Here is a 14,792-nt window from a genome sequence, read left to right as displayed (position 1 = left end):
CCAAAAACAACGTCAGTCTAAATCTCCATCTAATCCTCAAACTACCAGATACAGTTTTTCAGTTTAAAAAAATAAGAGGGATAGAGAAACATGGTAAATAAGATCTCGGGGACATAATCAGTCAAATCCAGAATGTGTGGAATTCTATAAAACAAATGAGAGAAGAGGAAACCAATTCTAGAATAAAAATGGTTTAAGAAACATAATAACCAAATACATACAATTTGCCTGGATCCTGAACTGAATATATCTACTGTGAATATATCTAATGGAAAACTGAACTCAGACTAGTAAGAAATTATGGTTAAATTCAATGTGTTAAAAGCACTGCAATTATTTTTTAAGTTAAAGATGTATACTGCCACACTTAGGTATTTGTGGGTGAGAGAAGATGATGTCTGGGATCTATTTTAAAATACTCCATCAAAAGAGGGAAGAGTTATTTCTATATATTTTGCATGTTCAAAACTTTTGATAATAAAAACAGCCTTTAAACAAACTAACAATCACAATGAGACACCACTTTTAATCACTAGAAGGGCTGTTCAAAAAGACAGATAAATGTTGGCAAAGATATGAAGAAATTAGTCCCCTTATAAAGCCCTGGTGGGAATGTAAACTGGTATAGCTACTTTGTAAAACAATCTGGATGTTTCTAAAACTGTTAACTATAAGTTACCATCTTTTCCAGAAATTCTTTTCCCAGGTATGTCCAAACAAAAACTTACACCTGAATGTTCACAGAAGCATTATCCATATTAATAGAAAGATGGAACTGACAAATGGATAAATAAAACATAGTAGTGCATAGCCATAGAGGGGAACACTATTTGGCAATGGAAGAGAACAGAGTACTGTTAAATGCCACAAGATAGAAGAAACTTTGAAAATATGTCAAGTAAAGGAAGACAGGCACAAAGGACCATATATCGTATAATTCCATTTATATGAATATCTATTATAAGCCAATGTACACAGACAGAAAGTAGATTAGCGGTTACCCAGGTCTGAGAAGGATACTCCCAGGATTAGAGTATAATAGCTAAGGGCACAGGGCTTCTTACAGGGCAATGAAAATGCTCTAAAATTGTGATAAATGTACAACTCCGAATATACTAAAAGCTATTAAATGTGGGAGCTATATGCTATGTGAACTGTATCTCAATAAAAACTGGAAAAAAAAACAGGGAGGCCTAGGAACAGATGAAGAAAATAAACTCAGTGAGTGCCATATGTTAGAATAGAAACAGAAAGCAAAAAACTCAAGAGTTGAAACTATAGACCAAGAACCATCATTTCTAGAACTTGGAAAATTCTACAATTGTATATGCTACATTTTGGGGTTTCTTTGTTTTGTTTTGTTTTAACCCCTTCATCTGATTCTACATAAAGTAAAGCCTGTAAAATAAAAAATGCAATGCATGTCTTTACTAGGGAAACAAAGATCAAAGTTTGAAAAACTGTATAGCACTCCACAGGCAGGGTTTGGGAAAAGAGAAATACAAAGGGTAAGGTGAATACAAGGATAGAGTGGATTTTGGCATTTACAAGGGGAGAAGGCAGACTGAAGCTTTCAATGAAGAAAAGTTAGGGTGCTGGCTTGGATATGAGAAAAGTTATGCAGCTTTAATAACAGAAAGCCTACTAAGGATTTAGATAAGGTAAGGAAAAACCCTGAAAAGAGTAGTTCATACTTGTCCCACTTCTTCATCTTTGAGTTAACTCATTGTGAGTTGAATTGTGTCCTTCAAAAAGGTATGTTGTGGGGACGTCCCTGGTGGTCCAGTGGCTAAGACTCCACACTCCCAGCAGGGCCCTGAGTTCGATCCCTGGTCAGGGAACTAGATCCCACATGTAGCAACTAAGACTTGGCACAATCAAATAAATATTTTTAAAAAAGAAAGAAAGATACGTTGTGAACTCCTAAGCCTCAGTACTTACAAATGCAACCTTATTTGGAAATAGATTCCCTGCAGATGTAATCGAGTTAATCCAATGACTGGTATCCCCCAAAAATGAAAGGAAATTTGAATATAGACACAAAAAGAGAGAACATTTTGTGAGGCCAGGCAGACAACACAGGAAGGCATGTAAAAATGGAGACAGAGACTGAAATAATGTGTCTGACAAGCAAAGGAACAGCAAAGGCTGCTGGGAAGCACCAGAAACTAGAAGAGAAGCATGGAACAGCTTCTTCCCAAAGCCTCCAGAAGAAATTGATCCCACCAAAACTGATGTCAGAATTTCAGCCTCCAGAACTGCATGAGAGAATATATTTCTGTCATTGTAAGTCACCCAGTATGTGTTACTTTGTTTTGGCAGCCCTGGGAAACCAACATACTCATCAAATCACTTCACACTGTCAAGAATTTCTGCCTTAAAACTCTTTTTCTTTGTTCTGAAAACCTTTTCTGGTTCTCCAGAGGAGGCATGGCATCTCACTCCAGTACTCTTGCCTGGAAAATCCCTTGGACAGAGGAGCCTGGTGGGCCGTGGTCCATAGAGTCGCAAAGTGTCAGACTACTGAAGTGACTTAGCACGCACTCTCTTTTAGGCAGCTCTTCCTCAGACTTCTTTGTTTCTCAAGATTCTATCTTTGATGTTTCCCAAAGTTTTGTCTCTATTCTTCAATACTCTTTCTACCTACTTTACCTGAGTCTGTGCTTCTATTCTTATGACTTCAACTGCTACAAATATGTTAATAAATCCAAATTCTATGCCTGACCTCATCCAACCTTGAGCTTCAGATTCTGTCAGGAGGTTGCTTACCAGTCATTTCCACAAAAATATACCCTCGCACTCCAAATTCTAAAGGAAATCAACCCTGAATATTCATTGGAAGGACTGGTGCTGAAGCTGAAGTGCCAATACTTTGGCCACCTGATGTGAAGAACTGACTCATTGGAAAAGACCCTGATGCTGGTAAAGATTGAAGGCAGGAGGAGAAGGGGGCAACAGAGGATGAGATAGTTGCATGGCATCACTGACTCAATGGACATGAGTTTGAGCAGGCTCCGGGAGATGGTGAAGGACAGGGAAGCCTGGCATACTACAATGCATGGGGTCTCAGAGTTGGAATTGACTTAGAGACTCAACAACAACAACTCCAAATTCTACCTCTGTCTAATCAGACAAATGCTCTAATAGCCCAGCATGTCCTAAGTAAAAAACTTACCTTTTCCCTCTACTACCACCAACAAAAACATTCCCCATTCCTAATGGCCCAGACTGAGCTGACTGTGTTCTATTCTGTGCACCAACCTCATCTCTGGAAATAAGTTAGGAACTAAGCAATGCAGTAGTCTAAACAACAGCACATAAATAAGGATACATATCCAAAAATCTAGGAATGAGGTGGAAAAAAGCCTTCTGCCCATCTCTGTTGCAAGAAGACAGATTCCCTAGTATAAAGTTGCTCCCCAACAGTCTAAAGTCAGACTAGTGCCAATTCAGCCACTTCTGGGGGGCAGTAGGAAGAAAAGAAAAAATGGATAGATCTTTCCAATAACAGGCAATCTTCTAGCTACCTTTTTTTCTTTAATACAGTTTAAATTCTTTCATTCTTTAGCATGTTCCTGAATCACTCCCTTAAAGTGTCCTATACAGACACTCTTCACGTTGTAAGTTTCCCTGGTGGCTCAGCTGGTAAAGAATCCATCTGTAATGCAGGAGACTCTGGTTTGATTGCTAGGTCGGGAAGATGCCCTAGAGAAGGGAAAGGCTACCCACTCCAGTATTCTTGGGCTTCCCTGGTGGCTCAGCTGGTAAAGAATCTGCCTGCAATGCAGGAGACCCTGGTTCGATTGCTGGGTCAGGAAGATACGCTGGAGAAGGGATAGGCTACCCACTCTGGTATTCTGGCCTGGAGAATTCTGTGGACTGTAGAGTCCATGGGGTCACAAAGAGTCGGACACGACTGAGCGACTTCCACTTTCACATTGTAAAAACAGGTCCTACCTCATTGTCAGGTCCCAAGGCATTCATTTGCTCCAATCTGTAGGTCCAATATCTAGCTTCCTCTTCTGGGATATCTATCACAAAAAAAGAAGAAGCCACATTACTAGGTTAATAATTTAATCACATAATTAAGATAATACTTAATTAAATGATCTAAGTTAGAAGGGTGGTAGTGATGGACTAATTTTACATGTTCTTGCCATGAACATTATCTTGAATCTTTACAAAAACTAAAATAATATATCATTATTCCCATCGGATCAGAAGACTTAAAATCATTCAGATGTCAATAAGTCCCAGAGCAATTATAGATTCAACATAGTCGCTACTAAAAATCCCAGTTTTTTGGCAGAAATATAAATGTTCATAGCAACATTATTCACAATAGTTAAAATGTGGAAGCAACCCAAGTATCCATCAATGAAAGGATAAGCAAAATGTGATATACACAGACTAGGAAATATTATTCAGTCTTAAAAAGGAAGGAAATTCTGATATATGCTACAACATAGGTAAACCTTGAGGATACTAGGCTAAGTGAAATAAACCAGTTATACACAAAAAAGCCAAATGCTGTATGAGTCCACTTATACAAGGTACTTAGAGTAGTCAAAATCAGAGACAGAAAGAAGAATGGCAGTTGCCAGGAGCTAGGGGCAGAGGAGAATGGGGAGGTATTGTTTAATGGGTAGAGAGGCTCTAGTTTTGCAAGATGAAAAGAGCTATGGCTATGAATAGTGGTGACAGCTGCACAACGTTATGAATGTATTCACACGGCTGAACTGTATATTTTAAATGGCTGAGGTACTTAATTTTATGTTATGTGTATTCTACCACAACAAAAGAAGAGCAAATAAAAATGAAATACATAGCCTTTTTCTATATATTTAAGATTGAATATAACAACTTCCAAAAAATGAAACATCTTTTAAAAAACATCAAATATCCATATATTCAGCACAAAAGAGAAACCAGTCTGAGACAAAATATGGATCAGGTCAGCTTTGGTGACATTTAAACAGGTACACTTTCTAGCAGTCCACAAGAAGGAATCAAATACAGCCCTTTCTCCTTTGTCCTTCCTAGGCAAAATTTCACCTCCTTCCCCTCAAACTACTTACTCTTCAGCAATTGGTGACACTATTTCAAAGTCTTACAATAAAACCTTCGAGTAATTTACTACCTAATTTGTTCAGCACTCCCCATCCATAAAATAGTGTACTCTGCATGTGTTAAAAGGAAGTGAGAGGGGAGGCAGAGCTGCTGTGCTGCAGGTTCTGATGTAGAACAATGTAGAACAATGTTCTGATGTAGAACAATTCACCAAGATACATACACTGTTAAGTAGAAAACAGCAAAGGACAGCGGATGTGTTAGAATATGTACTATGTGTGTTTTCAAAAGGAGATGGGATTTAAATATATGCTTATAGATTCAAAGACTGAGCCTGGAAAGATCCACAAGTATTAACTGTGGTAGCCTATAACGAAGAAAGGTAACTGATTTGTGAGGGAGATCTAATTTTTACTGGGTAGTTTTTAAACCATGGTGCATGTATTACTGCCTCACTGCTCAAAATAGTTTTAAGAAGAAAAAATACAGAGCTACAAGGATGGTTATTGAAGTACTATTTAACAGTACAAACTTAGAACAATCAAAGTACCCAACAAGAGGAGTGGTTAAATATATATTAGTTTAAATTAAAAGCCCAGGCTCTGGAGCCAAATCATCTCAAAATTAACTTTACCACTTAACTACCCAAATGATCTCGGGCAAAAGATTTAAATACTTTGTGCCTCTGTTTCCTCATCTCTAAAATGGAACTAATAGTTGCGTCTACCTCAAAAGACTAAAGTGAAGATTAAATGAGATAACATATGTAAATGCTTAGGATACACCCACAGGCACACAGTTACTGATCAACAAATGCTATTTTTACTATTATTGTGCATTCATACACTAAAAGCAAATGAACCACTGAAACACATTTTATATAACATTAATATTATAATTATGTAATTAGTATATAAAACAGCTCAAAATAATATACAATGCCATTTTATAGGAAAAACTGTATATGTATATTGAAAAAACATAATATGTAAAAAAAATATCTAGTAAATGAGATTGTAAGAAATCTTTGTCTTTTTGTACACCTGTATTTTCTGAACTTACAACATGATTTTAAAAATTAAAAGCATGTTTAAAAGATGATGGTATAAAATTTAATAGAATATTTCATAGGTTTCTGAATTATCCAAAGGAAAATTCCTTTGCTGAAATATGGCATGCTACAAGCCAAATTCTTCCTTAAGAAGGACCCTTAAAGTTTTTAAAAATTATATCCCAAACATGGTTATCATAGAGACAAATCCTTATTAGCACACTTACATTAACTCACAAAGACACTTATCTGAGATTCTACCTTAATGTTTATTCAAAACAATTTATTAGGCACCTATTATGTGCCAAGCAAATACTATAGATACCAAAATAAACTATCCAAGTGCTCTCATGAAACAAAATCTAGAAAGAAATGTATATTTCTCCCTATGACACAATATAATGATGCAGTTTTGAAAGAGGAATGCTTGCTTAAAATGCAATGAGAAGTGGACTGACCGATTTCTAGCATGACAGTGTGAGGAGCTCCACAGATCTATTTCCTAGAGGAACTGAACATACTTTTTAAAAATACCATTTAAAGTCTCTAGAAGTAGAAGATATTAAGAAGAGGTGGCAAGAATACACAGAAAGAAAGTCGCTCAGTCGTGTCTGACTCTTTGCGACCCCGTGGACTGTAGCCTACCAGGCTCTTCCGTCCATGGGATTTTCCAGGCAAGAATACTGGAGTGGGTTGCCATTTCCTTCTCCAGGGGATCTTCCCGACCCAAGGATTGAACCCGGGCCTCCCGCACTGTAGGCAGATGCTTTACCATCTGAGCCACCAGGGAAGTCAGGAATACACAAAAGAACTATACAAAAAAAAGATCTTAACGACCCAGATAACCACGATGGTGTGATCACTCACCTAGAACAGACATCCTGAAGTGTGAAGTCAAGTGGGCCTTAGATAGCATTATTAGAAACAAAGCTACTGGAGGCGATGGAATTCCAGCTGAGCTATTTCAAGTCCTAAAAGACGATGCTGTGAAAGTGCTACACTCAATATGCCAGCATATTTGGAAAACATAAGAGTGGCCACAGGACTGGAAAAGGTCAGTTTTCATTCCAATCCCAAAGAAAGGCAATGCCAAAGAATGTTCAAACTACCACACAATTGCACTCATCTCACATGCTAGCATGGCACCCCACTCCAGCACTCTTGCCTGGAAAATCCCATGGACAGAGGAGCCTGGTGGGCTGCAGTCCATGGGGTCACTAAGAGTCGGACACGACTGAGCGACTTCACTTTCACTTTTCACTTTCATGCATTGGAGAAGGAAGTGGCAACCCACTCCAGTGTTCTTGCCTGGAGAATTCCAGGGATGGGGGAGCCTCGTGGGCTGCCATCTATGGCGATCGCACAGAGTCGGATACGACTGAGCAACTTAGCAGCAGCAGCAGTACATGCTAGCAAAGTAATGCTCAAAATTCTTGAAGATAGGCTTCACAGTATGTGAACTGAGAACTTTCATATCTTCAAGCTGGATTTAGAAAAGGCAGAGGAACTAGGAATCAAATTGAGAACATCTGGTGAATCATAGAAAAAGCAAGAGAATTCCAGAAACACATCTGCTTCATTGACGACACTAAAGCCTTTGACTGTGTGGATCACAACAAACTGTGGAAAATTCTTCAAGAGATGGGAATACTTTACTTGCTTCCTGAGAAATCTGTATGTAGGTCAAGAAGCAACAGTTAGAACTGGACATGGAATAATGGACTGGTTCCAAATTGGGAAAGGAGTATGTCATTGTCACCCTGCTTATTTAACTTATATGCAGAGTACATCATGCGAAATGTGGACTGGATAAAGCACAAGCTGCAATCAAGTGCAGGGAGAAATATCAATAACCTCAGATATGCAGATGATACCACCCTTATGGCAGAAAGTGAAGAGGAACTAAAGAGCCTCTTGATGAAAGTTAAAGAGGAGAGTGAAAAAGTTGGAGGACAGGGAGGCCTGGCATGCTGCAGTCCATGGGGTCACAAAAAGTCAGACACGACTGAGCAACTGAACTGAACTGAAAGTCTCTAGAAATGGTCCTAAGAGCAAACAGAAGAAGAAACATATATTCAAGAAAATCAACTACAACTTTAAGTGGTGTAGTTGAACCAAGATCCTTCCCCACCCACCCTGCTCCAAATTCAACAAGACAAACTTCATTCCAGACTAGGTACAGCTAAGAACACATCACTAAGAATACAAGCAACTAAGCTATAAGCAAGAACTCCAACTATTTTTCTCTTCACCTGAAACTAGGCCTACAGATACGCAAGAAAGTCTTCCTTTCTGTTTTTTGTAAAGTAATAGTTGTTCTGAGTTTATTATTTCTGAGCTTACTGGAAAATCATGCCATTTTTGCTCAAATCATCAGAAGGTACAAGATAAAAACAGATTGATATCTGCAACAACAAGAGTATACATGAATATAAGTAAACAGTCAAAATTAAAACTGAAAAAAGTTAAAATTAAATTAAACAAGATACCAATGTTTAAAAATTGGGAAGTTACAAAATGTTGGCAAAGATGTGCAGAAAAAAGACACTTGAGACATAGTTGGTAGGAATATAAACTGGCACAATCCTTTTTTTTTTTTAACACAAGCAACTTGGCAGTACTATGAAAAGTAACAATGAACATATCTTTTTATCTATTCCTTAAATTCTACTCTAAGGAATTTCTCTTAGACTCATAAATGGGTACAGATAAAGCTGTTCATTATAGCAGCATATATATTAAAAAAAAAAAAACTGGAAACAACCTACATGTCAATCAGTAAATGATTGCAAAAGAAAAAGGACTGCTTAATTTATGATATAAAGAAACTATTGAGATCAGCAAGATAGATAAGTAGAACATGAAATGATGTCCAAGATAATATGCTTTATACAACACTATCACCATAAATAGTACATAAAGTATGACTGAAATTTGTAAAAAGAAATTTCTAGAGAAGAAATTTCTTGTGCCTAGACCAAGACACAAGAAATTTATTTCTGGGGAATGCAAAAGAGATCAAAGGAAGCAGGAAGAGAGACTTAACTTTCTATCCATATACATTCCCATACTATCTAAATTTTTACAATGAATATGTATTTTTGTGTGATTTTTTTAAATTACTATTCTATTAGTACTACTTAAATGTTTAAATTGACAAATCATAGGGTATATATTAACTTCAAGACAATAAATGTGAAAATATTATCAAAAGAATAAGTCACTGACATTATCTGACAAGTATTTCATAAGTCATCATAAGAAATGGTTAATAAGAAACTAAATGACTTGAAAAGAATGCTTTTAGAGTGGACTCTTTAATGAGCACCATTCTAGACTTTACTTTGCACATACCCAAGCTCGGTGTTAGAGGGAAGAGAACGGAAAACAGAATGCCCTGAAGGGAGAAGGGCTGACAAAAGACACAGCAATAAAACAACTAGAAACAACTTCAAACAGCATTAAATGTAAAAAGCATTAAATGGTTTTTAAAATCAGACTCACCAAAAGGCAACTCAAATCTTGTATCAAGCAAAATTTTATGGGGAGTTGGGTTTTTAGTTCCACAGATTTCATCATCTTTCATTAATGTCTCTGCCTCCAACGTGGACCATTCCCCAGGCCCTTCCTAGAAAACAGAGATCTAAGATTAAACTTCACTCTTTCAGAACTCCCTCTCATTTAAAGGCCCAAGTGTTTTTCTCTCATTTTCCCTGTCAGAGAGCTTCTGAGAGCCACTCACATATCCTAATGAGGCAAACACACCAGAGTCTCACCACCCTGCCTCTGCTTCTGTCCCCTCTCTCTGGTGGGAAGGCAGTTTTCACTGTACTCAGCTTTCTGCCAGCCCACCAAGGATAGAATTTCCAGAGCACTAAACTCAAAAACAAGGCATCCCCATGGATCAATATTTAATGTGTACTATTCTTAATGACTATATCACTTAATGCATTACTACTTCTAATCGCTAAAGAGCCAGTAACATCACTAGTTAAGTTGACCTGAACTGGGGCCACAGTGAAAATATTCAAAGTCAGTGACGTAGGAAATGATACTGAGTTACATTCTCATCTGGTAAAGTACGGCAGAAATTCAGTGTTGAAAACACTGTATGAAGTCAAGTGTGAATACCAATTGCCAAACTTGTAGTTCCTTTAACTCTATTAGGGCTATAAGTAGAAGAAGGAAGACTGAAATCAGGTCCCTAGGATTGGTGACTCAAAGAGCTGGCTAACAAAGTTTGATGGGACTCTTCTCAGAACAGTGTCTTCGAGGAAATTCAGAAGCCACAGTTTTCCTAGATTTGACCAATCTCTCGCTCTCTCACTCTCACATAAACACACACACACTCTCTCTCTCCTTTTCCCCTTCCCTTGCACTCCCCTCCTTCACCCTGCCGATCCCACACACATCCCCACCACCATGCACAGAGTACACAGAGGGGCGAACTACCTGACAAGGCTAAAAAGGTACTCTGGCATCCCTGAGTTCAGTCACAGGGCAGAGGGAAGGCCAGACTTAAATAAAATCTCCTGTACCTCTGGGTGACATTAGGAATTAGCAGGTATTATGTCCTCTGGTTAGAAACGGGACAGAAAAATCTGAAATATATGGATGAACATTAGCTGAATGGAGCTAGGGTGAGGAGAAGCAAGGGCTAGAGCCATACCTCCAAAGGGGCAATGCACTGACTGACCTCATCCGACTGACGAATCGTCTTCAGTGCAATCCACACAGTCCCCACCATGGTGTCCCAGATCAGTCCTTTGTTCCATACTTCCACACTGAGACCCAGGTCCAGGCGACTAATCTCACTAAAGGAAAGGAGAAAGCCCTTTTTTAGAAAACCAGGTAATATAAAAGAAATAGCGATATCTGTTTTGCTAAACCTCATCAGGAAAAAATCAAAATGTCCCAGATGTTTCAACCACTCTCTATGTCCCTGGACACATACGTAGGTATGCACAGAAAGTTTCCTCTGTCAATCTGTCTCTTCTCCCTTGGAGCTACAATCATGGGTAGACTAACACAGTTTCACAAGAAGAATGAGAGCATTACTGCCAGCAGTGTCTGCATACAGTCTCTGAACTTAAGCAATAATTTCATATGTTTTACTATAATACTAGCACTGCCCCCAAGTTATACCTGTGGACAAAATGTGGTCCACTGGAGAAGGGAATGGCAAACCACTTCAGTATTCTTGCCTTGAGAACCTCATGAACAGTATGAAAAGGCAAAAAGACTGGACACTGAAAGATGGACTTGCCCAGTTGGTAGGTGCCCAATATGCTACTGGAGATCAGTAAAGAAATAACTCCAGAAAGAATGAAGAGATGGATCCAAACCAAAAACCACACCCAGTTGTGGATGTGACTGGTGATAGAAGCAAAGCCCGATGAACCTGGATATTGCTCTTTATAATAAGGAACCTAGAATGTTAGGTCCATGAACAAGGCAAACTGGAAGTGGTCAAACAGGAAGTGTCAAGAATGAACATCAACACTTTAGGAATCAGCAAACTAAAATGGACTGGAATAGGTGAATTTAACTCATGACCATTATATCTACTACTGTGGGCAAGAATCCCTTAGAAGAAATGGAGTGGCCATCATAGTCAACAAAAAAGTCTGAAATGCAGGACTTGGATGTAATCTCAAAAATAACAGAATGATCTCTGTTTGTTTCCAAGGAAAACCATTCAATATCACAGTAATCCAAGTCTGTGACCTGACCAGTAATTCTGAAGAAGCTGAAGTTGAATAGTTCTATGAAGACCTACAAGACCTTCTAGAACTAACACCCAAAAAAGATGTCCTTTTCATTATAGGGGACTGGAATGCAAAAGTAAGAAGTCAAGAAACAGCTGGAGTAACAGGCAAATTTGGCCTTGGAGTACAGAATGAAGCAGGGCAAAAGCTAACAGAGTTTTGCCAAGAGTACACACTGGTCACAGCAAACACCCTCTTTCAACAACACAAGAGAAGACTCTACACATGGAGATCACCAGATGGTCAATATCGAAATCAGATTGATTATATTCTTTGCAACCAAAGATGGAGAAGCTCTATAAAGTCAGCAAAAACAAGACCGGGAGCTGACTGTGGCTCAGATCATGAACTTTTTATTGCCAAACTCAGACTTAAATTGAAGAAAGTAGGGAAAACCACTAGACCATTCAGGTATGACCTAAATCAAATCCCTTACGATTATACAGTAGAAGTGAGAAATAGATTCAAGGGATTAGATCTGATAGACAGAGTGCCTGATGAACTACGGATGGAGGTTCGTGACATTGTACAAGAGACAGGGATCAAGACCATCCCCAAGAAAAAGAAATGCAAAAAAGCAAAATGGCTGTCTGAGGAGGCCCTACAAATAGCCGTGAAAAGAAGAGAAGCAAAAAGCAAATACCCATTTGAACACAGAGTTCCAAAGAATAGCAAGGAGAGATAAGAAAGCCTTTCCTCAGCAATCAGTGCAAAGAAATAGAGGAAAACAATAGAATGGGAAAGACCAGAGATCTCTTCAAGAAAATCAGAGATACCAACAGAACATTTCATGCAAAGATGGGCACAATAAAGGACAGAAATGGTAGGGACCTAACAGAAGCAGAAGATATTAAGAAGAGGGGTCAAGAATACACAGAAGAACAAAAAATACAAAATAGATCTTCATGACCCAGATAATCACGATGGTGTGATCACTCACCTAGGGCCAGACATCCTGGAATGCAAAGTCAAGTGGGCCTGAGGAAGCATCACTACAAACAAAGCTAGTGGACATGATGGCATTCCAGTTGAGCTATTTCAAATCCTAAAAGATAATGCTGTGAAAGTGCTGCACTCAATATGTCAGCAAATTTGAAAAACTCAGCAGTGGCCACAGGACTGGAAAAGGTCAGTTTTCATTCCAATCCCAAAGAAAGGCAATGCCAAAGAATGCTCAAACTACCGCACAATTGCACTCATCTCACATGCTAGTAAAGTAATACTCAAAATTCTCCAAGCCAGGCTTCAACAGCATGTGAACCATGAACTTCCAGATGTCCAAGCTGGATTTAGAAAAGGCAGAGGAACCAGAGATCAAATTGCCAACATCCGCTGGATCATCGAAAAAGCTAGAGAGTTCCAGAAAAACATCTGTTTCTGCTTTATTGACTATGCCAAAGCCTTTGACTGTGTGGATCACAACAAACTGAGGGAAATTCTTCAAGAGATGGGAATACCAGACCACTTGACCTGCCTCTTGAGAAATTTGTATGACAGTCAGGAAGCAACAGTTAGAACTGGACATGGAACAACAGACTGCTTCCAAATAGGGAAAGGAGTACATCAAGGTGGCATATTGTCACCCTGCTTATTTAACTTATATGCAGAGTACATCATGAGAAATGCTGGGCTGGATGAAGCATAAACTGGAATCAAGATTGCTGGGGGAAATATCAATAACCTCAGATATGCAGATGACACCATTCTTATGGCTGAAAGAGAAGAAAAACTAAAGAGCCTCTTGATGAAAGTGAAAGAGCAGAGTGGAAAAGTTTGCTTAAAACTCAACATTCAGAAAACTAAGATCATGGCCTCTGGTCCCATCACTTCATGGCACATAGATGGGGAAACAATGGAAACAGTGACAGACTTTATTTTGGGGGCTCCAAAATCACTGCAGATGGTGACTGCGGCCATGAAATTAAAAGACGCTTACTCCTTGGTAGAAAATTTATGACCAACCTTGACAGCATATTAAAAAGCAGAGACATTACTTTGCCAAAAAAGGTCCGTCTAGGCAAAGCTATGGTTTTTCCAGTAGTCATGTATGGATGTGAGAGTTGGACTATAAAGAAAGCTGAGCGCTGAAGAATTGATCCTTTTGAACTGTAACGATGGAAAAGACTCTTGAGAGTTCTTTGGGCTGCAAGGAGATCCAACCAGTCCCTCCTAAAGGAAATCAGTCCTGAATATTCATTGGAAGGACTGATGCTGAAGCTGAAACTCCAATACTTTGGCCACCTGATATGAAGAAATGACTCATTGGAAAAGACCCTGATGCTGAGAAAGACTGAAGGTGGGAGAAGGGGACGACAGAGGATGAGATGGTTGGATTGCATCACCGACTCAATGGATATGAATTTGAGTAAACTCCGGGAGTTGGTGATGGACAGGGAGGCCTGGCTTGCTGCAGTCCATGGGGTCGCAAAGAGTCGGATACGACTGAGTGACTGAACTGAACTGAACTGACAGGAATCTTTGAGGAAAAAGCGAGGCTTCTTTACCAGATATATGAACGGGAGTCGAAGAAAAAGTAAAAGGGCCCCTGAGAACATCTAATCTTGTTGGGAACATGGGGTGAGGCAAGTGAGGGACGCTATAGTGTGCTAGTTCACACCACTCAGTCCCTGCAGAACTCAGTAGTCATTATCAGTTAAAGCAGGCACTGTTACTTATAAATGAAATGATCACAAGATAATAATAAACACAATGATTTTCCTATAATAATAACTAGGAAAAAATATTTGAAAAGAAACTAGAAAGAGCCAGACAACAACTAAGCAGAAGCAAGAGTCATATATGGAAGAATATCAGTTAGGAAGGGCTAACTCAAAAATAATTATGGACTTAGGATGAAACAAGCAAACCCTTATGTTAACGCTAAAAAACATTCTCTAGAAAGC

At 38.8% G+C, this 14,792-nt stretch overlaps 1 protein-coding gene across 4 annotated transcripts in view; it reads right to left on the bottom strand.

Annotated features, from left to right (window-relative positions):
• Positions 1 to 14,792, bottom strand: part of UNC13B (unc-13 homolog B) — a 225,486-nt gene that overhangs the window by 148,345 nt on the left and 62,349 nt on the right. For all 4 annotated transcript variants that reach the window (XM_027549578.1, XM_027549579.1, XM_027549576.1 and 1 more), the window contains exons 4-6: positions 10,818 to 10,935; positions 9,626 to 9,749; positions 3,958 to 4,031 (exon numbers count right to left, since the gene is read on the bottom strand). In XM_027549578.1, the coding sequence (XP_027405379.1) occupies positions 3,958 to 4,031; positions 9,626 to 9,749; positions 10,818 to 10,935 (316 nt within the window). The remainder of the gene's footprint in view (positions 1 to 3,957; positions 4,032 to 9,625; positions 9,750 to 10,817; positions 10,936 to 14,792) is intronic.

This window comes from Bos indicus x Bos taurus, chromosome 8, assembly GCF_003369695.1.
Source record: "Bos indicus x Bos taurus breed Angus x Brahman F1 hybrid chromosome 8, Bos_hybrid_MaternalHap_v2.0, whole genome shotgun sequence".
NCBI classification, from domain to species: Eukaryota; Metazoa; Chordata; class Mammalia; order Artiodactyla; family Bovidae; genus Bos; species Bos indicus x Bos taurus.
The sequence above is the reverse complement of the archived record's forward strand: the minus strand, read 5'-3'. Positions and strand labels throughout refer to the sequence as shown.